Source organism: Lycorma delicatula, chromosome 12 (genome assembly GCF_047948215.1).
Source record: "Lycorma delicatula isolate Av1 chromosome 12, ASM4794821v1, whole genome shotgun sequence".
NCBI lineage: Eukaryota > Metazoa > Arthropoda > Insecta > Hemiptera > Fulgoridae > Lycorma > Lycorma delicatula.
Window position 1 is genome coordinate 16,476,772 of NC_134466.1, and position 23,069 is coordinate 16,499,840.

At 30.3% G+C, this 23,069-nt stretch overlaps 1 protein-coding gene across 1 annotated transcript in view; it reads left to right on the forward strand.

Annotated features, from left to right (window-relative positions):
• LOC142333136 (mediator of RNA polymerase II transcription subunit 12-like protein) overlaps positions 1–23,069 on the forward strand; it is a 138,272-nt gene that overhangs the window by 18,761 nt on the left and 96,442 nt on the right. The window contains exons 7-15 of the mRNA XM_075380069.1: positions 392–951; positions 4,766–4,915; positions 6,142–6,278; positions 7,752–7,847; positions 9,389–9,583; positions 12,338–12,488; positions 13,585–13,731; positions 14,079–14,179; positions 20,889–21,018. Of these exons, the coding sequence (XP_075236184.1) occupies positions 392–951; positions 4,766–4,915; positions 6,142–6,278; positions 7,752–7,847; positions 9,389–9,583; positions 12,338–12,488; positions 13,585–13,731; positions 14,079–14,179; positions 20,889–21,018 (1,667 nt within the window). The remainder of the gene's footprint in view (positions 1–391; positions 952–4,765; positions 4,916–6,141; positions 6,279–7,751; positions 7,848–9,388; positions 9,584–12,337; positions 12,489–13,584; positions 13,732–14,078; positions 14,180–20,888; positions 21,019–23,069) is intronic.

The window sequence follows — 23,069 nt, forward strand, 5'->3', positions numbered from 1 at the left end:
TTACATTAAAATTTGTTGGGATTTATTAATAGCAATGAAAATTGCAGTTTATACAGATTAAAAAATAATAAATGATTGCAAAATATTAATATAAAATTGAACGTTTGTGTGTTTGTGTTTCTGAAACTAATATAAGCTTGGGGGAATCCACTTTATCTAACATTAAATTTTTTGTCACCAGTTTATATTAGTTAGCAGGATATATCAATTTTCATTATTAGCAGTAAGGATATATATTATTATCATGAGTTAGTGATCGATAATATTGATTATTAATATCGGTATTGATTATTAACTAATATTTTGACATAGATTGAATGGTAATGTCTTATTTTGATTCATGTGTTTTTGGAAACAAATTTTAATCTTTCATTTTATTGTCTCTTATTAGAAATCAGTTGAGATTAGGGGAAGAATTAGTTAGACAGCGTAGTGTTGCTGCAGAAGCACGATGGTCATGTGATGAATGGCAACAGTCTTCTGCCGGCGTAATGACAAGTAAAGTTTTAACAGCTTTAGATGCCCTAGATCGTCATAGTTTTGAACGAATTGATAGCTCTAATTCACTCGATACATTGTATGCTAAGATATTTACTCCGACAATTACAAAAGACAATCCGAATACGTCACCTTCAACAAATCAAGATGATAATTCTAATAATAACAATAGCAGTAATAATAATAATGGAAATGGAAATAATAGGGAACCAAAAGCTGAATATGATGAGCCTATTGTTGAAATACTGTGCGAGTGGGCAGTTAGTGGTGTTAGATACGGTGAACATCGTGGTTTGGCTGTTGCTAAATTATTAGAAAAAAGACAAGCTGAATTGAATGGTATCGATTGTGATAATGGTGATGATAAAGAATCGGTTGCATCAGTGCCATCTGGATTACCTGTTTTCCAAAATTTACTTATGAAATTTCTTGATTATGATGCTCCTGTTTTAGGTAAGTTTTTTTTGTTATTGTCTATTAAATTATTAAATTTTATAGTAAATTATTTTTTCAGTGTTAGCCAAAGAGAAAACAATGTTTATTATTTTTTTTATTAAAATCAAAATATTAAGGGTGGTTGAAATATAATGTACATTGGAATATAATGGAAGAACAAAATGTCGTACAAAGCGACAGATGCTGCATCTTGTTTCATTTCTCTGCTACTATCATCCTAAAACTCATTAACCACCTTCTCTCATTTTCTGTCAGTCGCATTGTTATAGAGTTGAGTACACCTGCTATGTCAATGCAGTTGAAACAATGAGCAATGATTGAATTTTTAACAGTGAAATAAAATGAATGGTGTTGACATTCATTGTTCTTTAAAATCCATTCATGATAATGCAACTGTTGATTGAAGTACTGTGGGTAGGTGGGCAATAAAATTTTGTGCATAAGAAATCATTAAAGAGAATATTGAGGATGAACATTACAATGTTTCTAATCATGTTTCTGTGACAAATGAGAGGTACCAGAAAGAGGTGGATTATTTGTTTAACTATTTTCAGTTTTAACAATAATTTAAGATGCCATACTAGATTATACCCTTTTGAACCGGTTGCTCCAAAATTAACAGGACTTCCAAAAATACACAACTCGGCATCCCAGTGTGTGACCTTTGATTGATTTCACATCTGCTCCATCTTATACTTTTTCCAAAATAATAGATAAAATCCTTAGAATGAAAATGAGTTTATTATGACATAAGAAGTGGATATGAATTGGTAAATAGATTAAAAAACTTTAACAGTGGGAAAAAATACTAGGATGGTAAGTTACAATGTAAGTAACATGTATCCTAGCATTAATTATATAATATAATATTTATGATTATAATATATTATTATATAATATTATGAAGGCCCTAAATTTATTGATAATATATCATTATTATAAGGAATATATGTCAACAAAATTATTTTGAATTTAATGACAGGTATTATACACAGGATGCCTTGCCTATGGGATTTCCTTTGTCAGCTATTATACCGGAGATATACAAGATTTTGAGAATAAAAATAATGGCATTATTTATACACATATAGTTTTGTTATGGATTCGTTATGTTCATGATGTTTTTGTCATTTATGATCTAATTATAAACAATCAACACCTCATAATTTTAAATAAACTTAATTTGTATTATAATGATTTAAAATTTAATTATAAAATAGATATATACAGAACAATAAATTTTTTAGATGTTAGTATTGAAATTAACAAAAATAACTATATTTGTGTATGTGTGTAGGAAACTTATAACCAATCAAATAGCAATTCTTGGTCATGATTCTTGGCCTATTCTGAGCCTTACCAAGATGTACAATGATCTGTCTATTTGTCAGCATTTCAGTGATGATGTTATTTAAGATTTTGTTATTAAATTCGATTATACATGACGTATTTCTATCAAAGAGCATTCAAAATTTTCAACACTCAGGATTGTGATACTTGAAGTATTAAGACTTTGGAGGAGTATGATTATACAGAAATAGATAAATGCAATATTTATGCACGAATAGCACCCTTAGATATACACTCCAGACCTACACCGTAATGCTTTACTATAATGGTAAGATTACTTTAGAAATTTTTCTTTAAACAAATATTTACAATTTATTAGGTACTTCTATATAGTTTGAAAATTATTTTTCCTGATTAACACTATTATAGCCACATTAATGCTTGTGTACTAGTTAACAGAAAAATTTTCTTGTAGATAATACAAGTTTCAACTTGTTCATTTAACACAATCAAGAGTTACAATTGTTGTGATGGGAGTAGCGTTGAAATTTCAAAATAAAACAAAGAGTGATTAAATTTGTGTTAATGTAAGGGAAGCGAAAACAGTCCTGAAAATTTCAAATATTTTAAACTGCATATTGTGAAAAAATTGGAATATTAGAAGAAATCAAAAGGATTAATACAGTTAATATGTAAGATAATGAAGAAAATTTATTTTTTTGAAACATAAAAAGTGGCAGTAGAAGGGACAAGATTTGATCTGTTTTTTATTAGTTCACCCGAGTTAGTTTTGTGCGAAACTTGTGCCATAGCCTTGTAAGTGTACTGAAGTTCCTTCTTCTGGGATGTCTAATGTGTTTACTGGTATGTTATGGTTAACAATCTGATTTTTTCTCATTGTAGTGACCCACACCCAACCATGAGCTTGAATAGATTTCAGATTATCCAGGCTGGAATACTAAGCATCCATCACCACTGCTTCAGGCATTAGTCCTCTTTTTTTAGCAAGGATTAGCATTTTGAAAAAGTGCGTATTTTTTGTTTTTCCATCGGTATCTTTATCATAACCTGAGTTTGGAGTAAGGTCACTGATCCAGAAGACTTACTAACATGCTTAAGATGATTCAAAATGTAGTGTTTTCTCAAACATTTGACTCATCGACTGAAGTAACTGATGTACAAAAGCAGGCAGGGACTTTATTGAATGAAGGTAATAAATATGTTTGGATTATTATGCACATTGTTTACTCGCCTCAGATCAGGAACTTAATTGTTATACTTATACTTAATAATTGTCAAGGATCTGCAAAAATAAACCTATCTGGAATACGGTGAGACTATTCTCACATGGCTCTAACTTCTGAAGGAAAATCAATTACAACAAACATTTATGATAATAAAATAAGATTATTGACCGGTTATGTGCTGCCAGACACATTAGTATATTCATCATGAGTGCCACTGAACTTCAGCAGATTGCCTGGTGTACCAGGAAAAGAAAGGAGGTTAAGTGATTTCCCAATGGCTTCTCTCGCTGCTTACACAGAGCATTGGTCCTGTTCAGATGAGTCCATCAGGGCTAGGAATAGGGGGGGGGGGGTTGGTGTGGCGACCAGAAGCGTCACAAGACGGGTGTCTTCCCCTATTGGGTTGGGATGTTGACCTGTGTATGAAAACTTGCCAGTGTTTTTGGTAATGCTGAGAGCTGTTAGCATTTATTCTATTTTTTAGATCCTCATTATATAATGAGATAGCTCAATATAAAACTTTCCAAATAAAATAAGAAATATGAAACAAAAAAAAACACTCACAAAATAAGTAAAAGATTATTAACCGATAATGTATTTCATCTGATTATTAATTTCAATCGATTCGATGAACTCAAGAAATGAATGAGTACTTTGTGGAGCCATTCTTCAAAGAGGGAACAGACAAGATGGTGTCATGATATGACAATGCTTGAATTTAGATGGGGAGTATGTTGAGAAGTAATATAAGTACGTATGTAACTTTTATTTATAGTAAAGTTATGCATTTTATTTTGTATATTTTTACTACTCGGCTGGAGTTAAATTGTAAATAGTCCTCATATATGCTGCTACAAAAATTTATTTTTATTCAGGAAATATAACTGGCCAATCCCTAAAATTATTGTCACAAGGAAGAATCCTACTGAAATACAAAACATTCAACTAGACTTCCCTGGAATTTTCAATGCCATCTAGGATTTTATATTGATAGTGGCAAATAAATGATTATTTATAAATCATTTACTACGATTAGTTATAAATGATTATGGTAAACATAATGCAATGATTCCCAATTAAATAAAGTTCACTATTAATAACACTAATTTTATCTGCAAGTAGTAGTTGTGATTAATTTATTCTTAGAAATATTGATTTCAATTTCTAGGTTTAATGTTCTCTTTCACACTTGCATCTTTGTCAGCTTAAGATTTAGTTGCGATATTGATTTCATTAAAATTAAAAATGAGATTGTTGATTCATTTCTTTTTCAGAGGAGAATGCAAGTGCTACAAATCGTGCAATGTTTACCAATTTAGTTCATTTGTTTGCTGAATTAATACGTCATGATGTTTTTTCACACGATGCATACATGTGTACATTGATATCACGTGGTGATCTTGTTACTGTAACAAATCCTACCGGTATGTATTTTGTTTTAAAAATATTCTAAGATAAATCACCTATCTCATTGTATTAATGGATGATTTTTCTTCTTTTGGTTATTCTTCATGAGAAATGTAACATTTTTGCTTTTATGCTTTTTTTTAGACTTATACAAGGAATTTGGCAGGATTTTTAGGTCTAAATTATAGCCCTTTTTGGTAGAAATTTAGGGCACTTCCTAACACTGACAAAGTATGAATTTTATCAACATGTCATAAAATGAATGGGTGCTAACATTTTATTTATTATGGTACTTTTATTTATCATGTTTGCTGCTATTGGCAATTTTTTAAATGCTTTTTTTTTTTGTTAGTGGATTTGGTCCAGTTCAATTCTTTATTTAGAGGAGTATAATTCTTGCTAAAGAGCAGTAATAAAAAGGAGTATTCAAATAAAATCATAATTACTGAAATTTAGTTTATTATTACATTATACAATATAAAAAAAAGTGTTCATTGAAGTAGCAAAAACATTTATATGCTTAAGTATGATAATTTAAATGTAGTTTTTATTATAATTAACAAATTTATATATATTTCTTTGAAACATAAGATGCACAAGATTTTGAAAACATATGAGTTGTACATTGTTTATGCTTGAGTAGACAACATAGTATCACTGAGCCTATAGTTGTCGGTGTATACGAGGGCCTTTAAAAAAATTAGCAGCACACGATCTAAAGGATCATACTTGTCAAATGTCATAGTCATTTGGTTATGCTTGTATCATCTCTATGTCAGGTCTAGAACTTTCTTAACAATCTTTGTAATATGTGTGGGATGGGATGCTTTTTTCCTTGGAAATGGCTATTATACTACTTTTTCAAGAAGTGACTGGTATCTTGAGTTAGATTTCCTGCAATTATTAAATTTTCACATAAAAAAAGGAGAAAAATTCCTGTTTTTCAAAATTTAATATTGTGATTTTGAAATTTATCTCATTTTTATTGTTTTCATACTTTTTTATTAGGTATTATGTTCATTTATTTAGTGTTAGGATGTTAAAACACCTAAGCTGTTATTTAAAACATCAGCCGATCGGAAGAAGTGTCTGTTGTCATAACAGGCAATAGCTGAAAACATGAAGTTAAAATTCTCTTGCTAAAAGAATTTAGAGCATCTTTATCATGAAATTAGTGATTAAAAAGAATTTAAAATTTTCAAAAACCTACATTCTTGGGCTAAACTTTTTTACTTATAAACAGGTACAGGTGGTGGAAGTACTCCTCATCCTGGCAGTAATAAACCTGTTGATACACCGGGGCCTCAGAATAACAGTGGAGTGCATCTTGATGAAGATTCAAATATATTTGATATGAAATCTGCTAAAATGGAAGTGCCGGTAAATTATTGTTTGTTTAATTAATTATAATTTACTTCTTGAAATTACATTAGCACTTAATAATCTGATTTTTACTAACTTTTCTACTTTTTCTGTAAAATTTTAAAATTTACTGTGTACAGTGAACAATTTTTGAAGTGTAAGCATTACTTTTTTCACTCTAGATTCATGCACAGATTTTTTGTTGAAACTATTGATATCAGTTTTCATCTTTTTGTTAATTTCATTATAATTTTAAGGTTTTTAGATCCTTTTTATTCTGTATGCCCCTACCACAGCATTCTAATCCCCCATTATTACCTTAAAATCTCCTATCTTCTTTTGTCGTAATTTTGTTTATCCATGCATTAATTTAGTCGAACCATTTTAGTATTGACTAGTTAATTAAAAAAAAGCAAATCCTTTGTGTTTATTCCATCCTGACAACACTGTGTAATTGTAAAAACATAATTTGTAAAACCGATCCTTTGTATACATTCTGCTATTTCTTTGTTTAGAATGATATTCCTACCGTATTTCTTTCCTGAAATAAAAACATCATCGTGTCAACTTTATTTTTCCCTTCCCATTTCACTTCACTTAGTCCAGTTATATCCATTCTGTTTATTTTCTTCTCCCTTTTTAAATTTTCACTTTTTTGCTTGCAGAAGTGCTCTTACATTCTGTGTACTATTTCCATCTTCTTTCTGTCTGTTGCTGAATTTTCTTACAGCTAATTGCTACAATTTTTCACATTAGCATCTACCAATGATCTGGTCAGTACTCTACAACTTTTAACAAAAGAAGACTTTTGGATCATAATTTTGATAACAATATTAGAAGAATCATTTTATGAGGGTATTCTGGCTGCCTTTCACGTGTGGCTCAAATATTCCTAATTTGGGGAACAGACACTGATTGGAGCCATTTTTAAAGTAGAGAACATTCACCGGTTTGAAGCTCAATCATGGAGACAGAAGTCTGTGAAATACTTCCTAGTTTGAATCGTACCTAACCTTCAGTCCATCTGACTTGGTCCTATCAGTAGCTGAGTTACCATCAGCATAGTTCTTAGGATCAGTGGAGCACACTAATCCCACCGCCAACATTAAGGTTGTGTATTCTGTAGATTGTGCAAATAATCTTACATTCATAGTTCTATTACATTTAGTGTTGTTAATCATAGAGGAAAACTACAATTCTTGTATAGAAAAATATGTCTATGATTGTGGTGGTGGTGGTAATTTTTTGGTAAGTAAAATTTTGAACCTTTTTTTCTATAAAAAAAGTATTCATTTTATTGAAAATATTTTTTATGAAGTTTTCAAATAAAAGAGAAAAAATTATGCAATATTCATTCATAAATGCTTCTTTTTATCATTGTGAAGAGTAATCTAGGCGATTACTTAGAAAATTCATATACGAGGTACATTTAAGTTGGAGTAGGAAATGGCATGACAAAGTGTTTTTTAATCAGATTAAATTTTGTTGTAGGAACATGGGCGAGCTACAGATTATGATGAAAGTAAAATTGATGATGACTTAGAAAAATTATTGCAACATATAAAAGAAGAACAACAAAATTCAATGGTAATAATAATTTTTTTATTTATTACGTTTTACTTTTTTTTAAATAGTATATTTCATAAAAAAAAAATTTGCATATTCTGTGCGTGCATATGTTGTACTTTTTTCACATCAACTAATCTATTTATTAAATTCTGAAAATTAATCTCGAAGAATTGCAGAATTAATTAATTTATAGATACATACATATTACAGCATCAATTGGAACTACTTTCTTTTTTTTTCAAGGAAGTTTTAATTTTTATGACTATTTTGTGGGCCCTAGATATAATAAGGCCTTCTGCTACCTTTAAATAGGGTTTTATATGTACAAATTAACTTGATGATTGTACAGTGTATAGTAGCAGGAAAATTAATTGTCAAAGCAGAGTCTTCTGTCATCTTATAGTTGAAAAATAGGCCAGTTTTCTTTGTGGAGAGTGTTAATTAAATCTTTGTAAATTATACTAAATTTTTTTCTTTTCATAATTGTAAAAGATCTATTGTAACATCTGTTTGTCCCAGTCGATTGCCAGTCCATTGGCAATGAGCCTCAGGCCCAGCGGCAACAAATTTAAAGTCCACTAAACAATTTTTGACAAATTCTTTTCGTATTTAAACTGTTTTTTACAAGTTTTAAATTCTTATTAAAATAGTTATAATTTGGAATTTAATCATTATTTCTTCCAGTTCCAAAATTTGCTATTATATTCTGAAGTTAATAAATTTTATTAAATGTCTCAATTTTTCAGAGTTTTGTGATATTTAAATGCTTTACTGCAATATCTACCTTTACTTTTTCTTTTACGCTCTAGGTTGTATTCTAAGGTAATAGAATTTTAACATATAAGTGATAATAGTTCAGATCGATTACACGGCTGAGTTTGATAATAATGATCTGTAAGGCTGTATGGGTTTTGAGTAAGATGATGAAGTGCATTGTCATATGATCTGATGGTTCTGTGATATCTGGAACATCTCTGGGGAATAATATGGAAATTGAAATCCATAAAGTGAGAATAAATGATAACGGATGAAGCTATTTTTAATTAATTTTTTCCAGTAGATCACTGAAGTTGAATAGTTTTAATTGTAGTTTCTCTTCAGGCAACATCATTTATTAATTACCGATAAAGATGGTGCATTAGAAATTGCTGTTTGCTGTAATGATTTTTTTAATCATTAGCGCATGCTTTTATTATTTTACTAATAATGACTTGGATATGACTGGCAGAGAAGTAAGAATGTTTAATATGAGTTGAATAACGTACATAGAAGACAGATTTAAGGGATAGTGATTAAAGCTATCACATTAGTCGTAGCTGTCTGAGATAATCTATGCTCTTTCCTATTCTGACATGCTTGAGGATTATGAAAATTTATTTCACTTTCTAGCTTCTTGCCATTCTTCTGGAATTAGCTGTGAATTAGTTTGAGGAGTTGGTACCTCTTTTATACCTTCAAGATGAAGGTAGATTAAGGATAAATCTTGCTGTATCATCCGATGTATATGTTTCAGAGAAGTAGAAAGCGATTGAATTATTTTATAATTTTTTATTTTTCAGGATGCTCCTGATTCACCAAAGGATGAGCCTGGTTCTTTAGTACCTGGCGGTATTAATGGTAGTACAAGTAGTGGTTTGGACACTGGTGGGGCAGGTGATGCTGATAGAGTAGGTGGTCATGTTGGTGGTATTGCTGATAGAGGAAGTCGACCGTCTAGACATCTCTTATATACCACTCATTTCCCTTTACCTCAGGTATTTTATTTATTATTGTGTTGCAAAATATTATCCCAGAAATTAATTTTAAAAAAGTTATTTTTTGTTAAAAAATAATGTTAATAAGTATTATTTATATAATTTTTATAGTTTTTATACTTATCATTAAACAGTTCCTTATCAGTGCTACATTGCAGTCCAATTGGTAGCATTGTGCATACATGTTGCTGTTAGTTGAGGAGAAGTATAAAGCCCGATAACCAACACTGCTTTCACCTTTTGCACAATCCATATTAATTCTTTTGTTGGTATAGCTGCCGCAATGAATCATGAAGCTTGGACTATGACGAAACACGGGTCCATCACTATACTCCCCTGTCGAAACAAGCCAGTATAGAGTGGCAGTGGATAGGGGAGGCAGCCCCAGTGAAAGCCAAGACTCAACTGTCAGCTGGCAAGGTTCTTTCAACCGTTTTTTTTGACCGGCAGGCAAGGCATTTTGCTCATTGAATTTTACATGAGCGACACACAATTAATGCTACTTACTACTGCGAGCTGTTGAACAAGGTGAGGGCTGCATATTGCCGGAAAAGACAAGATCAACTGATTCGAGAGGCCATCCTCCTCCACGACAACGCCAGGTCCCATACTGCAGCTCTAACGGTCTCAAAAAACTAGAAGAAATGCACTGGACTCAACTTTATCATTTTCCCTACAGCCCAGACCTATCGCCCTGTGATTTTCATTTGTTTGGGCCGCCTAAAGAAGCTCTTGGAGGGCAATGATTTGAAGATGATGAGGGCATGGAGGGATTTGTGGGCAATTGGCTCCTGACACAACCAGTTTCATTCTACGATGCTGTGATAAAAAAAATCTTCCTTTTCACTAGGAAAAATGTATTTCTAAAGCAGGAAACTATGTAGAAAAATAAATTATATTTACCTTTCATTTTTTAATAAATAAATTTTTTTTAAAATGAAATCTTATCTACATTTGATTTACCCACGTATTTGTTAATCCTTTCTTTATTCCTTTCCACATGATCCCCTATTCCATCGTTTATAAAGATTTTTAGGTTAATGATTGTTGTATTCAAGTAGAATAGTAATCAGCAAACATGAAATTTATGTATAATTTTTCTCTAGATGCTTATGAATATTATTATTATTATTAGTATGTAACAAAAAATATTCTGCATTAATGTACATGTAAGAAAAAAGGAAACGTTAAAAAACAAAGCTGCTAAAACTTGAACCTGTGATTCTTGATTATGAGATGGAAATGCTCACCCCTTGGCTGCTGCTGGTACTTTGACTGTACATATACAAATATGTTGATTGAATCACTCGAAAATCTTTAAGTAAAATTTACTTCAAAATGAAATCAAGTTGGAAGCTACCATTTTGGATTTAAAGTATTGACTCCTTTCCTACCACCCTGGAAAAGGACATTAATAATAAACTACATTGTAAGCTGACTGCTTGTTCTTCTAAGAGATTGCTAAATTTTTAAATTTATAACCATTTACTACAACTTATTTGATTTATAGTTTTACAATTCACTTATTTTGTTCAAAATTGTAAAAATTGTATGTGTTAAGTGGTAAAGAAAGTCAGGTATAAAAAATTTAGTTTTAATTTTTCTTAGTCTCTTGACAACCACCAATTTCTAGTTGTATTGATTCATTTCTTACATTTCATGTAGTTTTCATTGCCTTTTAAAAACAAAAGTGGAAATATTTACATGTTGCCTTTTGTGGGATCGCTTTATCCCATAACAAATTATTTCTACTTCAATAAAATCTTTTCCTTAAGTTGTTAATGATCTCATCATCTGTTCTTGTCTGTTTTAATATCTGAATTAAGATAATTAAAAATTTTAAATGTGAAAAAATTTTCTACTTCCTTTAAGTACCGTTCAAGTTATATTTAAATCCCTATTTTTATTAGCCAACATTTACTTTGCTTTTCTCATTATTATTTTTTTTAACTGATGTTCATTTTTGTTATTCTCATGTCAGACACTTTTATCATCAATAAATATTATTGCATTCATTCCCTCCCAAAACAGTTGGTTTGGTATTCCTAGTTAAAATTTTCATTATTGGATTAAATTAAGTGGGTTACAAAACATTTCCTGCATCAACCTCTTTTCTATATCAAATTGTCCTATCGCAACTACAGAATGAATGGTTCCTATGGTATTTACAGTACTTCAAAAATTCCTTCTGCTCATTTTCAGACTGCAGTTTGAAGTCTGACCATTTTATTGAGTTTAATAGTCTTCAGCTAAATAAAAATAACAAATATACAGAATTATATTTACCTTAACCCCTTACCACTCTTTGACGGAATATTCCAAAATAACTGATGTGCACGATTATGGCTTTTGTTGGAATATTCCGAGGTCAACTTTTTGTCCACTGGTTGTGTGTGTGTATGTACACACACACACACACATACACACGCACACACACACACACACATACACATACACACACACACACACACACACACACACACACACACACACATATACATACACACATATGCACAAGGATGTGTGATAAAATAAATGTTTTGCATACAAAAAATTGTTTTAAATTACATATTAGTTCATTATTAGTCAAACTACATTAAACAAACAAGCCAAGAGTTGTAGAGCAAGATAACATTAATTTCTGTTAAAAAAAGAAACTGGTAAGGGGTTAAGAAACTAAAGTGTCTACTTTTCTATGTTTTCTCAAATTTTTGATGGGTTTTATGATTTAATTTTAATTTTTTTTTCTAATAGGATGAAGGTAACAGTCATGATTGTAATCAACGTCATGTATTATTATATGGTGTTGGTAGAGTTAGAGATGAAGCAAGACACGTCGTTAAAAGAATTAGTAAAGATATATGTAAATTATTTAGTAAAAAGTTCTCTATTGATGTTGCGGAAGGTGAGTGTGAAATTATTATCTTTCTTTGTTAATTTGTTAAATGTATTGTATAAAAATCTATGTAAAAAAAAAAAACAACATGAAGTTTTTGTTTTTAAGAAAAACATTAATAACTGTGTAAAATCAAAAATTACTTTTACTGATAAGAAATTTGAGACTTTCATTAAACAATACAGTGTTTGGCTAAATTGGTGTATGAATTATAATAGAAAAATATTATTTTACATGGCTGGTTTCGAATAAAAAAATATGTTTTAATAAAACTTTAACAAGCAACAAAATGAATACTAAAAATCTCTCTCTTTCTCTATCCCTCTTCCCCGCTCCCTTGTTCAATACCATCCTCCATCGCCCTCCCTTCATCTCCTTCCTAACCGCTCTCCCTCTTCCTTAATCCCTTTCATTCTTCTTCTCCCACTCTACAAATTTGTTTTATGAGATGCTACAGCATTCAATTCATCAGTGAATTCATTGCTCACTCATAAGGAATGAGACTGTTGCTGTAGAATATATGATGAAGAGATGCTGGAATTTGACATTTGACAAAAGATTTGTGAAGTAATTGAAGGGTATTGAAGATACTACATGCGTGTAGTACCACTGAAATGTAGTATTTAATATCTATTAACCTCCTGTGGATGTTTGGATGAATGGTTGGCTTGTAGTTCAGTTGAATGTTTCTATAGGCCACATATTGCTTTGTAATGGAAGAATTTTCCTCAAGCAATTTCTGCCCACTTGAAAATCATTTTACCAATATCATGCTATTCTTATCCAAGTAAAAATATGTTACAATTTTCCTGAGGAATTTTGGGTATAATTGATGGTATCTCCTATTTGGTAAGCATTAAAGAAGTCACTTGTTCTATGTTTATTGTCTCTTTCCTCAACATCCTACTTGTTTCCCTAATTCTAGTTACCTTTTACCTGGATGTTTGTAGATTTTGAACAGACATCCACTAGATCCATGCTAATGGTTCTGAATTAAAGATTTAGCTCTGAATTAAAAATTTTATAAGGATTTTGCATTAATTGTTGTTATTTAAAAACCTTGTGTTTTAATTTAGTGCCATTTCTTTGATTCACATATAATCAGGTGGTAAAGTGAAGAAGCATTCTCGTAATGAATTTAATTTTGAAGCTACTACAGCTAGAGTGCAAAGCTTATCATATTTTGATCAACATGTTGTAACATACCAGTGTAGTGTAACTGTTCTTGAAATGATAAATGCATTTGCTACAGGTAAGTTTCTCTTCTTTTTTTTTTTGATAGTTTGCATCTAGTTTATACTATTAGTATAGTTTGTTAAAATTGAAAAATAAGAAAATGCTCAAAAACAATTTAAAAAAACTTTTGCTTAATATGTAAAACTCTAGTTTTAGATAAATTATTGTAAACTAACTATTAAGAAAAAAAAAATTTGTTTAAAATTTAAAATTACAATAATAGTTATAGATAAAGATAATGTTTTAGATAATTTATATCTTGACTGTTTAAAACTTTTTTTGACTTCTAAATTATTTAATTAACAATTTAGCATCGCTCTTTTTTATGTTTATCAAATCTATTCATTATTTTTATTCTTTTAGGTACATCAAATTATTTGCCTGTTCAAGAGCATGTTGCTTTTTTATTTGATTTGATGGAACTTGCTTTGAACATAGATGGTTTGATTGATGTCTGTATACAGGTATTTGATTTTTATATTTTAAAATATTTGTTGAAATGTCTTTGTTTATTATTGTTTTTAGTTACATAGTATCATTACAAGAAATGTGTTTGATAGGTGACTTGTTAAATAATTTATTACAAACATTAACAGAACAAGTTTAAGTTAAAAAAAAAAAAAAAACTAACAAAATTAAAAAAAAAAAAGATAAAAAAATAAACCAATGAATTTAATCTAAATATTTATTTTTACGTAGCTAAAAAACGGTCATAACTTATATCCACAAAAAATTTCAGTATCTAGATATGCATCATAATAGTGCTAAACACAGCCATGAGAACACCATGAAAGGAATGTAAATAAATATTACAAACTTCAGAATATAGCTATAAAATCTTGAATATGATGGATATAAAATATGCAATAAAGAACACTACTTTTAGTGAAGTACTAAATATTTTTCAGAAAAAAAAATCTTTTCCTGTACTAGAAATTTGGAGGTTTTTTTTAAACAGTGTGATTGTTTTCAAGGAACTCAATACTGGATTTCATTAATTTTTTTCCCAATTTAAAAAATTCCCATACCGATGTAGCAATTTACGCTTAATTCTATGTTTGTGGTAAGACAACTGATTTTGTCTTATTAAAAAAATAAATTCAAGAATGGTTTTTAAATTTGTGAGGGTTATACAGGGTGATTCAAAGAAACGGGAAATTAAAAAAATAAAATAACATTAGTGAAAAATTTTTTTTAGAAAATGAATTTTCTTTCATGTAATTGTACAAATGTTGCCATTTTAGGATACATACATTTTAGTTTATTTTTTAAAGATGACATCTTGCAGGTAACCTCCTCTTCTACGTAAACGCTCACAAAGTCTCTTCGTTAAATTGTTCATGGTTTGACGTAACATCTCAACTGGAATTTCCGCAATTGCTTCTCGGATCTTTGCCTTCAGTTCTTCCGTTGTAGCAGGTCTACTGTGGAACACGTTGCTTTTAAGGTGACCCCACAAAAAGTAATCGCAAGCTGAGAGATCAGGCGATCTGGGAGGCCATCTAATGTCACCGTTTTGTGAAATGACATGTTGTCCAAACAACATGGCGTCAATCAACATGGTATCAATCGATGGCGGCGTACAGCTGCCATCAATATTCGTGCAGTATGTAACGTTGCTCCGTTTTGTTGAAACCAGGCTGTGTTAAGAATCGGTGGAGATCTCTTTTGTTGTTCCACAACAAAGGTTTCAAGCACGGCTACGTAACGAGCCGACGTCACTGTAACCGCAAGACCGTTGTCATCCTCAAAAAAATAAGGCCTATAACACCGTAAGATGACATAGCACACCACACGGTCACTTTCTGGCTGTGCAACGGACGCTGGTGTAGCTGCGTAGGATTTTCTTGTGCCTGGTATCTGAAATTTTCCTCGTTAACAAATCCACTGAGGTGGAAATGCGCTTCGTCTGACATCCACAGTTCGTGAACAAACTCTTCGTTATCATTTATCTTCTGAAGCATTACATAACAGAATTGTGCTCGCACAACTGCATCGTTCGGTTTCAGTTCCTGGACAATCTGTAACTTGTACGGATGGAATTGCAAGTCCTTCACTAACATTCTTCGAACACTTGAACTATGCGATTGTAAAGATGCCGAGAGACAACGGATTGACCGATGTGGACTTCGTGTGACAACATCTTGTAAATCTTGAACATTCTGTGGTGTATGGACGGTTCGCTCACGGCCTGGAGGTTTCTTTTTCATTGCCGAACCGGTTTACTCAAAATTAGATATCCGTGTTTTAATTGCATGTGCTGATGGAGCACGGTCGTGCCGTCCCAGATTAAAATGACGTCGAAATTCTCTACGCGCTCCCTCCACACTGTCGTTGTTTTTGTAAAACACTTTGATAGCAAATGCACGTTGCGCACCATTCCAAGGATCCATGACAACTAAATGGCGCCCAGCCTCTCTAACCTAACCCAGGTTAGGTTAGAGAGGCTGGGCGCCACTTATCAAGTGGTACCAATCGCCCACAGCTACCAACACAACTTTTTAAATTTCCGGTTTTTTTTAATCACTCTGTATTTACATAAGTTATTGTTTGAAATGTTTAAGTTGATTGCTAACTTAATATTTTAAAATTTCTCTTACATGTATCTCTAAGCTTCAGATCATAAACATCTCTAAATTTTTTTTTTTTTTTGTAATAAAAACAATGTTGCTATTTGAAGATACCTAAAAATTTAACATTATAAATTAAAACAGAACATAAAAATATATTAGATGATAATCAGCTAATTCCCCCCCCCCCCCAAATCTATTTGACAGGGTCTGCTTAACAAGATAAGTTTAGCTAGTATTTAGTTTAGGTAAATTTTCCAGTTAAAGTCTCATAAACTCAGATCTAAATACTTAGTTTGAAAATTTCATTCAGTTGGAAACATTGTGCTGTCATTTTATATACTCAAGAAAGTCTACTTTTTTGCTTGTGTTCTTGCTTCTATTTTTTGAACAGAAACCACACTTTTTTATACTGTTGTAACCCCTGAAACTTTTACTTAGAAAAAAGCTTGCTAATATATTTAAAAAATCACAGTGGTACCGAATCCAAGGTTTAATATACTCATTCAAAGTTACAAAAGTTTCTTTTATCTGTTTACAAATAGTCCCCGGTGTATGCGGTTGACACAATTCGAGATTTATCTTCAGTACCTAAAAACCCCTGAATGGTGTAATTTTTTCATTTACAGATATCCTGTGATAAAACTTTAATATTTTTATTTTGCTTATTTTGTGTTTACAAAAAAAATTTAAATGCTCTAAATAGTTTAAAATATGTGTATATATTTACAAAGTAAAGTACAAGTATATACATTAAACAGCAAGCAGATTACTTGGTCTAGAGATATGCCGGTAAAAATATTTCTTAAGAATTTTAAAATGTTTAAATTAGGATTTTTTCTCATTTGATATTTTGTAAATCAACAGGTTTGCAAATAAAAATTTATTCAGAATTTCACAGAAGCATGTTGATAGCATTAACCTGTGGCTTTGTATAACTATAGCTTCACTGCTTGTCCTTGTACTTATTCCTGTCGGCATCATCAGTAGCACTGGCTAAATTTTTTAGGATGCTATATAATTTCTTACTTGACTTATGCATATTAGGAATTAAAATTTATCTTCCTAAGTATTTAATAATTCCCTTTAAATGTTATCTCTTTAACATTGTCATGAATCGGTTTTAAAATAATTTATATTTATGTAAATTTTAAACTTAAGAGTTTATTTCTGAGATTTTTTTTGTTTAATACTTTTGAGCTACTCCAGTTCACAGATACAGATGGTTTATTCATTTCTTTACAAAATGTATATAAATTAGTTTGAAATATTGACATATTTGTATTCAATTACATTAGCGGTAATCTAGGGTGAATACAAATGTTATAAACACTTATGATGGTTTGTAAAAGATGTTTTTTTGAATTTTTGGATTTTAACTTACATGGATTTATAGGATATCTCTTAAAACATTTGTATGTAAACATTTTACATCCGCTGCATTAGTCACATGACTGATATCGACATGGTAATCCAATCATCTTAAACACGTGATAGCATATCCAGCCCAACACTAGCAATAGCATTTGTAAACAGTGTTTTGAATCATCTATATTGTCAAGAATCGGTGGGATAAAAACATTATTGGGATATAAACCTCAAAATAAATAGTCACAAGGCATTAAGTTAAGACTTCTTAAAGGTCAATGTATTATTAGCCGATGTATTATTAGGCCATGTTTTATTAGCTGTGTGACTAATCAGACATCCTGTAAATTGTTTATCCAGATAATTTCAAACCTGTATGTGCCATTGAGATGGAGTTAATCTTATACAAGAATGAAGTTGTTAGTTTCTTTGAGTAGAGCCATTACCATTCACTTAGTATGTCGCAATAAATTCCTGCAGTTATTGTGTGTTTGTGGAAAAAAAAATACAATTCATATAACTTTTTGTGAGAAATAGAACAAAATATGTTCAATTTATTTGAATTGTGTTCTTGTTGGATAGCTTCTCTAGTGTTCTTTGTTCACTGTATTTGTATGTCATGTTATTAACCTTTACATTCATGTTGAACATACTCATAAAGAATTAGGTGATAAAAGAAACCATCTTGTTTCCTGCATGCCTGCACAGAAATCTTTACAATTGAATTTGCCCTTCTTTAATAGACCTTCCCAAAATTTCAGAAAGCCTTAATTACCCGGAGGAACTGAAACTTGGGCGAAATCTTTCACTTTGTATAACTTGCTAACGAAGCGTTTTCGGACCTATGTTTACATCAACTTTTTTCTTATTTTTAGCCTCTAGAATGAGTTGTCAAAGTATTGGCTTATCCTCCTGTATCACTCTGTATGTGAAACATTATTCAAAATATAATTCATAATTGTTTAAATTTGTACCCTTATAAACTTCAACCTTAAATGAAGTCAAGATAGATTGGTATAAATGGGATGAATTTATTGTAAAACGTACAGAATAGAATAGACAATGATGGCAAATTTTTGTAAGGCCATTAATTTTATTGGTGAGACAACTTTTCATTAAATTTGCAGTATACATCTTTGTGTCTCAGTAGCCAAATGGAATTGTTCAATATGTTTCGTAACTGTAATAAACGTAAAGTGTGATAGAATATGCATAATCATATAATTTGGATATACTAGAACATTTTGCTTTTCTCCTGTATATTATTGTAATCTCTTTTCATATAATTGTTATTAAAAGGGATAAAAGATAGCAGTTATTTTTCAGCAAGATGGTGCACTGCCCCTTACAGTCAAAAAATTTAAACTGCATTCAATGATATCATGATTATTGAATCGGGATAGAGCGAATTTAATGACCAGCATGATACCCTCATTTTGATTCCACTAGACTTTTATTTCTGGGATAACATTAACAGTATAATCTACGGAGAAAGTATTTGTGATCTACACTACTTAAGAGAGAATATCTTTACTGCTTTAACAACTGTATTTCCTGACATGATTAATCGCACTTGATGATAGATAATAGATAGATGATAATACTTGATTGATAGATGGCAAATGTTTCCTGAGCAAGAAAGGATGCTCGCATCAAAACATAAAGGTTATTGCTAAGATTAAAATATTCAAAAAACTTAAAATTTTTCCATTAGTTTAATTATACTTGTATTATAAAGATGTGTTAACTTACATTATGTAATACATTTAGTTGTATAATCATGGAATTCTTTTTTGATGACCTGTATTTCTAAATTTAATGTTGAATTTTGTGAACTATCTGTGAGGAGTAAGTGTTATTGCCATGATGTAACAGGAAAGAATTTCCACGGCTTCAAATTCAACAAAAGAAAAAACCTTAAACAAATAATGACATAAAAATGGAACATATCTTTTTAGTCTTTTAGAGAACTTTTCCGCTGAATCTCAGTGCTTGGAGTATTTTCTTCTTTGTTTTCTAACTTAATTCTATTTATTACTAAAATGAATGTTGAACAAAAGTTGGTATGCATAGTGAATCTAGGATTCTGTTTTTGATCAGAATATAATGCACTGTTAAATTGGAAGAAATAAAAGTAACTTGAGCTCCATTATCAAACCGTGATATGAACCATGGACATTATAATTATAAAAATTAAATGAAAATCTCTAGAAATGGTCTACCAACCGATATCATTAGTCTTGTTTCTATATTCTGCAAGTAAAGTCAGCAAAAAGTAGAGTTAATTTAACTTTGTTTAAAATATATAACTTTTTAGAAAAATCAAGATCAAAACCTATATGTAAGTATGTCAATTATGCTACGCTTAGCAAAGCAAAGCCTAATCATTTTTTTTTATAAAAGTGTATATATTACATTACATTATGTGTGTGTTAAGCGTATTATTAATACATAGTTAAACTATACTATATTCAGTTATATTTAGATTAAATAAATGTTTAGAAGAATAAATAAATGTTGAGTTTGTGTTATTGATTTCGTCATGTTTCTGCTGAGTCATGTCCCTTGTATCAGTGCCGATTCACAATGCGGGATATGTCTATATATAACACAATCATTACTCCTAGTTACTGTATAATTAATTATGCAGAGATGCTTGTAAATTGACTGCCTGAACACTTGTACGTGCAGTTTGTTTACTTCAACTCCATAAGCTAACTGAATTTGGTGTAGCTTTTTCTTCTTTAAAGTACTAGAATTTGTATTGTAAAAAAACCTGGAAAGAATTATTTACTGTTTGATTTATTTATTGTTTTTTGTTGTTATTTTTAATGTCATTTTTACTTTTTAATTATATTTTAACTGGCATTAATTACTATAATTATGAACCATTAATATATACCAATAGCTTGCAGAGAAACTGTACCCAGCGGTTTCTAACTATTATTAACATGATTATTGTTTAACTGTTGATATCAAGCAAAGAGATTGTACTGCATCTGTTATTAATTTTGTTGTTTTTATTAACTAAGTAAATACTGTTTAATAGGAAGTTAATATATCTATAAGCAAGTAAGTAATTGTAGTTTTAGCTGTTGATTTAACAAATACTCATTCTGATTTTCAGGGTGCTACTTCCTGAGACATTTCAGGTGTTGGAGAGTCATCAGGTTGCAAGGGATGCAGTTTACTGTCTTATACTCCATTCTTTTGTTTAATTATTTATTTTTTTCAGATATTGAAAGAAGTGCCTGAAGTTGAAAGTCAGTTAGTTGCTAAAGGATCTGGTTTGGTTAGATCATATACTCCATCTCTTGTGTTATATGTTGTTGGTGTTCTTCGCCGTTATCATTGTTGTCTGTTATGTATGTAATTTTTAAAAAAAATCTTTTTAATTATATTTTATTTGAAATTTAATTAAAATGTTAATATAGTAATGTAAATCCTGGCTTGTAAATCAAACCTCATTTTGACATAATTTTTGGATAATTAATATAAAGATCCACAAGTTTCGTTAATTACGATAACTGCACTGGTAAGTGTAATTATCGCTTGATTCTGAGTTGATGCTTTAATTAGCAGTAACAAGTTTGACACATTTCATAAAAGTACACATTAAACAATCTTGAGAGCAGTCATTTCTAGCCTCTCTTTCTTGTTCTGATTGTAATGTTTGTAATTCTTAATATTATTTATTTAATGTCAAAAAATAGTTTTTGTGATTTATTTGTGATTTTTTAACTATGTGTACCATTAAATGTTTTGTTGGGGTTGGGAAAGGAGAACAAATTTCTTCATTTCTCTCAGTAGATAGTTTTAGGATCACATAAATTGTGTAATATTAATCAAATTTGGCAACACATGTGTGATTTTGAATAATGAGTTACCACAGAGTATTGTTAGAAACATTATTATTATTTTATTTATTTCAAAGTGATTGAGTCTTCAAAGTAAATATGAAATTTGATAAATTTTAAAATTTTTAAAAAAGGGGAAGAATGTGACTCAAGACAGTAAACAAATTTGTGATGTTTGTGGACATATGATTCGGTATCAGTATGTGTGGCAAAAAGCTGGTTCAAGTGTTTTCAATCTGGAAATTTTGATGTTGATCAGGCACCTTGCTCTGGTCACCCAATGATTGAAAAAGTTGATATCGTAGAAAAAATTGAGCAAGATGATCATGGTATTAGTAATGTACTAAACATTGATCATAAACAGTATTAAACCATTTGAAGAAGGTAGATGTAAAAAGAGTGATGGTTTAACAGTGAAAACTTTATTTGATCAAATTTCCATTATCAAAAATCATTTCTAAAACGGAATGGAATCAACCGATCATGAAGACAGTGAAAAATGGATCACATATGACTTACATTATATGGAGAGATAGTGGTCGAAGCAAGGAAGATATAATAAACTAATTACTTTCTGGTTGTAAATAATAATAAAGTTTATATAAAATATATTGCCAAATTATTTGTTATTCCACTTTTATGTTTAACAAAATACTTTTATAACACGTACATTACAATTTTTGTTTTATTGTACTATCATAGTATAATTAAAAACATTTCATTTAAGACCTGGCTTATAAGTAATGATGATTTTTAAAATAAACTGTATGTTTTTCCAAATTCTTGACTTAAATCCCTGGAGTTGTAATAGAATTTATGATGTAATAGTATCGTAGATTAATTCTTGCTATGACCATGAAATTTATGAATCTAGTTTCATGCTTAGTTATGTTCTATCATTACACAGAGTAAAATGTTATGTTATGTTATGTGTTTTTATTTCACTTTCTTTTAATATGCTATAGATTGCAGCATATAACAAAATATTAGAAGAAACGCTACAATTTACACAAGTACTGTAAAGCAATACTTTATGTTGTAAAATTTTTTTGTGTATTGTTTACGATGGTAACCTGAAAGAGACGTTGCTTATACTGTTTCCATACTTTGTTGAATTTGGTATTTGCTTCTTTTTTTTTGTATTTTTAGTGTTTATTTTTGTTGTGAATTCTATCAGGTTTTAGTTGTGTTTTATTTTACAAGCGTGCATTGTATTTTTTATGATATACTCAGGAAATGAATCAGATAAAATGTTTAAACATATTGGCCATTTTACGTACAGACTCGAAGTTAAACTTTTCATAACTGATGATGATGTGACAAAGATTTTGGCAAATCGGCTGTAATAATTTTGCTTTGAATTATATTTTTAATATGTTATAACTTGCACTTTTCATCAAATTTGTCTTGTTTGATAAAGCAGTAATAAGAGGCCAAACCTGAGGATTCAGAATATCAGAGAGACTCAAAAGGGGTTGGTTGTTGCAGATGATAAGGAGACTATGAAGCTTATTTCAGACTCCCTAGAGGTTGGTACATCCGACATGAGAGTTGCCCCA